This window comes from Cucurbita pepo, chromosome 20 (assembly GCF_057944985.1).
Source record: "Cucurbita pepo subsp. pepo isolate OVF chromosome 20, ASM5794498v1, whole genome shotgun sequence".
NCBI classification, from domain to species: Eukaryota; Viridiplantae; Streptophyta; class Magnoliopsida; order Cucurbitales; family Cucurbitaceae; genus Cucurbita; species Cucurbita pepo.
In genome coordinates, this window is record NC_141817.1 from 5,864,917 (window position 1) to 5,870,432 (window position 5,516).

Sequence of the window (5,516 nt, forward strand, 5' to 3'; positions counted from 1 at the left end):
AATATATTTAAATTAAAATTTACAATTATTTGTCTATATTTAATACTTATATATAATTTATCAACATATAATTGTTTGTTAGTATGGTATTTTTAAAATATATATATATATATATATATAAAAGAAAAAAAACATACATTGAAAAAATATATATAATATAAAAGAAAAAAAAAACAAATATATATAATATAAAAGGAAAAACAAACCATGTATATGCCAAACCTATTATAAATATAGTTTTTAAATATATTTTATATATTTTAATTTGGCTCGGATCAACCCGAGGATTTTACTCACGAACCCGAAACCAAACCGATTCAGTTCGGGTTCAGAAAAATGAACCAACCCTTATAGTTCAGGTTGGGTTGGTCCGGGTTGTCGAGTTGAATGTACACCCCTAACACTTGTATAGGCTAGTAGTATATTTGATTTCCTAGATTTAAGTTAGAATAGGTTGGTATGCATTTCATGTTTCAAATTAATTTTCATTAATATTATTAATTTCATGTCTGAATTATGTTTTGAACATGTAAAACCATGACGGTATTTTCAATGACGAAGTTATTTTTACATTGAAATTTATGATTTTATTAATGATATTTTAAGAGCTATATTCCGCATACGAGCCGGCTAAGATGATAGTAGTGATTTTAGGTACTTGAAATCTAGCTTTAGCTAGAGATATTGCATTGCACTAGGCATGGTCTCGTAAGACACATCCGAGCATGAAGCCATCTTTGCTTGGATTCCTCCTATTGGTGCTACCGATGGTATGCTCTGCTCATGCCGGAAGAAGTTAAAAGGATCAGCCTTCGTTTTCACTTCCACTAACCTTTCAAAGTTAATTCCAAAATATTGATGCCCCCAAATGCTTGCTTCTTCATAGCTAGTCGGGATCCCATCCTCGTTGTTTCTTCCAATGTCAAGGTCTTTGTTGTTAATGTATGCAGCTCTCGGCGATTTCGATACGAAAGGAGTCATGTAATCATGGAGCTCTCGGATCCATTCCAAGTGTCTCGAATCAGCATCGGGTCGGTGCCATGTAGCGTAGTAGCCGATATGTATGGGATGCCTAGCTCGATGTGGGTTGGGGGTATCTGTTTCAGAAATCTCATTCATTTTACCTCCAAAAGGGATCAGTACGAGCTGCAATGTTTCTAGTTCTTCAATTTTGAACCTTTCCCATATACCATTGAGGGCGGTTTCTGAGATGGGTTCAGTGGCATAATCAGATTTGATCTTGTACCTGCCATTGCTGAGTTGGGTGGTTCTATCAAGCAATAGTTCCAAGCTTTCAGCAGAAACAAACACACTTGCTGAAAAGGCCATTGATTCAACCCAACTCATTTCGAGACAGTCTTCTTTTGTGAGCTCCAACTCTGGGAAAGCCTTTGCCATAAGAGAAACAAGTTCTACTGCCTCTCCAAGAAATAAGGAGAAGAATGAAGCCTTCATAATTCTTCCACCTCCATCGCTTGAATTTGAAGCTGGTAAGATATTTTCGATTCGGTAAGTTGACTCAACTAAAGAAATGTCAACTCAAACCAATTCTCATTTGTTCCAATTTTTTAAAAAATTAATCCAACCCCAAATTCGAAAAAAAACATCTAACCAATAATTTTGCGTTAGAAAATAAGTTAGCATAATTCTCCGATCATATGAACCTCAATAGGGTGACGAAAGAATTAAGCAAACCTGTGACCCAAGCGGTGATGAACAGATCTTCATCTGCCTCGGGTGCAACGTATTGCCACCGATGGATTAGCTTAGCTGCATTGAGGTCCCAACTTTTGTGAACAGCAAAGGACGTAACCGTTGGCGGAACTCGAACCAACTTCAACTTCCATGTCAAAACAATCCCAAAGCTTCCTCCGCCACCCCCTCTAATGGCCCAAAACAAATCCTCCCCCATCGAATCCCTATCAAGAAGCTTCCCATTTGCATCCACAAGTTGAGCATCCACCACATTGTCCACGGCTAGACCATATTTTCTTACAAGCATCCCGAACCCCCCAAGCCCAAGGTTAGCCACTAACCCGGCCGGAAATGCAAGGGTTCGACTTTTCTCGCCGATTTTGTAATACAGTTCGCCCACGGTCGCCCCGGATTGAGCCCATGCAGTCTCGTCTTCAGTGTCAATAGTAATTGAACTAAGGTTGATCAAATCGATCAACACAAATGGGACATTAGAGACGTAAGAACGACCTTCGAAGTCTTGGCCGCCGCTGCGAGTTCGGATTTGGAGGCCATGAGTTTTGCAGCAAATGACTGTGGTTTGGACTTCGGAAGCTTGCCATGGTGTGACGATGGCGACTGGTTTGGGCGTATCGGATTCTGCGAATCTGAGGTTTCGAATGGAGAAATTTAGAAGGTGAAGGTAAGAGGAAGAAGATGGAGTGTGAATTAGAGTTGAATTTGAATTATGGTTTGAGGAATGAAGAGAAATACAGTGAAGAAAATCTTGAAGATTGTCACTTCCACAACCCCATGATGCAAATGATACAAAAACAAGAGAGATGAAACTAAAATTGCTCAAAAAAATCTTCATTTCTATTTCCTTCTTGCACATCTTGTGCAAACGAGTTAATTATTTAGAAGTGCTCAACACAATATTTAATAGGGTATTAATATTTTAGATAATTCCACCCATTCAAGACTACCTAATCCAATTTAAGGTTAGTTTTCTTTAGAGGGTTTGGAAGTTCATTTTTTTTTTTTTTTTTTTTTTTGGGTCACCACTAACCCAAAATATGGTTATAATGCAACCCAACCTACCCTACTATTAAAATTATTATGAAAGTTAAGAACATTTAACGTTGGTTTGCTATGGATGTTACAAATATATTGTGTAATAACCCAAAAAAAAATTAGAAAAAAACGTAGGAAATTTTTTTCCCACATTGTTGAGAAGTGGGGAGTTGACCTACCGTATATAAGAAAGGTCACTCTTTTCATTTTAGCATCCCATTTAAACAGTTCAAAGCTAGTTGGAGAATATATTTTCTTATATCTTTATGTTAGCATTTTGCCTAATCCGACTTGGGTTTGATAGACTCGACTCTTTACTTTTAGTTTCAATGCTTTGGCCCCTTCTAGTTTCAACTCTACTAAAATGTTTAAAATTAATATAATTATGTTTTAGCTAATTTTAAATTATTTATCTATAATTAGACTATACTAAGTTTTTATGGCTAATTACACTTAGCTAATATAAATTATTAAGATAGTTTAAATTATTTTATGCAAAATTAGGTGAGTCAATTCCCACGTCAAAATTCTAATGGATGATTGTGGGACTTCTTAGGTATAATTAAATTTAATAGAATAGTGTTAAGCTAGTATCAAGTATTATCAAGCATCAAGGGGTTGTAGTAGCTTTAGCCTAGACTAACCAAGTAAGTGGTCTCACTACCAGTTTATTTATAATTTTATGCTGTATGATGACACGTGCCTGTGGCTTCGCATGTGTCATATACTCCTTATATGTGAAAGGTTATGAAATATATGTGTACGATATGATATGAAAATGAGATAATATATGTGATGAAATGATACGTTTACAACACGATATGCTTGACGACATATTCATAATATGATATATATGTTATGATGTAGTATGATTGACATGACATAAGATATGATATGTGCATAATATGAGACAATACGTTAGAAGAAATGATATAGTTATGATATGACATATGTTGACATGACTAGATATATGATATGATTGACATGCAATATGATGTATTAGGACAATGCACAACTTTTATATATGCATGAAAAATTATGATAAAATGATATGATATAAAAAGAAAGCACAATAGAGGTCGTTGTACAAGATAATAAAAAGAAAAAAGTTGGTATCTCAGGCATCATTGTGTATTCATGCATTGGAGAATACCCCTCTTTTATGATGGTACGGATGCGTACACTATTAACGATAATGATATTTTTTTTAAAAAAAGTGGAAGGATATTAATGAACTTTTTAAAATTTTTAAATATATTTGTAACTGCATTGTTATTACTTTTATTATATCATTAATATTGTTATTATTACTTTTATTATATCATTAATATTGTTATAGGGCTAATAGTTTGATAACTCATGGGTGGGGAGTCCACTAACTCATGTCTACAAAACAAAAGAAAAGAAAGGTCTTCGAGAGTCGTGATATCCAACAACAACTCTCCAATATCGTTTAAAACCGATTCGTGAAAGAGGAATAAATTGGAATCTTCCTTAAAAAAAAGACCATTATGATAAGTCAATTTTCAAATCCTCTATTTTACGTCCATCTATTCTAATTGATTGCTGTGTTATAAGAATGTACTCTGCTCCTAAAAAAGGTAAAAAATGGATTAAAATGACCCAAAATAGAATGTGTTATTTTAAAATTTTAAATTAAGTAAATATGCTTTAATAACCAAATTAATCTAATTATTATCCTCATTTAAGTTATTAAAGGTATTGAGAGAGAGTAATTGCAATATCAAAATCAATTTCATAAAAACTTTGATTAAAATACTCTCAAATTTTTTTATAGAAATAATATGATTGAATTTTAGATTGGAATAATTTAATTGGAAGAATTATTGAAAGAAGTAACTATAGGTTAGGTTGGCTAATTAAGAGAAATATCATCCATTTATAAGTAGGAACAATATTTCCATTATACATTTGAAAAAACAAAGTCCGAAAGTGAACAATATAATAATATTATATAATTCCATGATAAATAACCTTAGTCTTAATAATTTTAAGTTTTTAATAATCTAATCCATAAGCTTTAGAACCGAACAACGTTTCTGTTAAGGATAGTTGACCGTTCATTATAAGGCAAATATCTAGATATTTGCCTTACATTACGGGTTACCATATTTGCCCTCTTATTAAAGGCAAATATATTGCATTAATTTATTATTCTTTCCTTTTATTACTATTTCCATATTATTTGTAATTTACCATATTTCTGTATCCTGTAAATGATTATAAATAAGAGAACTCTCACCCCATTTCAGGTGTGGTGGATTAATCAAACATTCAGTGGTATCAGAGCCCTTTTGGTTTAACAACCCTGATCCTTTTTTCTCTATGGTTTCCGAATCTTCTTATCATCTTCTTCCTTTCAATACTCTAATCCATATGATCACCATCAAACTTTCTTCCTCCAATTATCTTCTTTGGAAAAGCCAACTTCTCCCTCTTCTTGAGAGTCAAGACATGCTGGGCTATGTCGATGGAACTATGGTTCCACCACCTCGCTTTGAACCAGAAACCTCTTCAACACTCAAACCTAAATATTTGGCATGGAGAGCAGCCGATCAACGACTTCTCTGTCTCCTGCTCTCCTCTCTCACTGAGGAAGCCATGGCTGTTGTCGTTGGTCTCTCTACTGCACGTGATGTTTGGCTTGCGTTGGAAACTACGTTCAGCCATCAGTCGAAAGCTCGTGAACTGAGACTCAAGGATGACTTGCAGTTGATGAAACGTGGCACCAAAACTGTTGCTGAGTA

General features: G+C 34.2%; 1 protein-coding gene across 1 annotated transcript; it reads right to left on the bottom strand.

Moving 5' to 3' along the window:
• Positions 1-649: 649 nt before the first annotated feature.
• Positions 650-2,566, bottom strand: LOC111783583 (tetrahydroberberine oxidase-like). Its single transcript, XM_087120798.1, has 2 exons — positions 1,696-2,566; positions 650-1,487 (listed from the first exon to the last, which is right to left on the bottom strand). The coding sequence occupies exons 1-2, from the start codon at positions 2,546-2,548 to the stop codon at positions 676-678; spliced, it is 1,665 nt and encodes a 554-aa protein (XP_086976924.1). The 5' UTR covers positions 2,549-2,566; the 3' UTR covers positions 650-675.
• Positions 2,567-5,516: the final 2,950 nt, after the last annotated feature.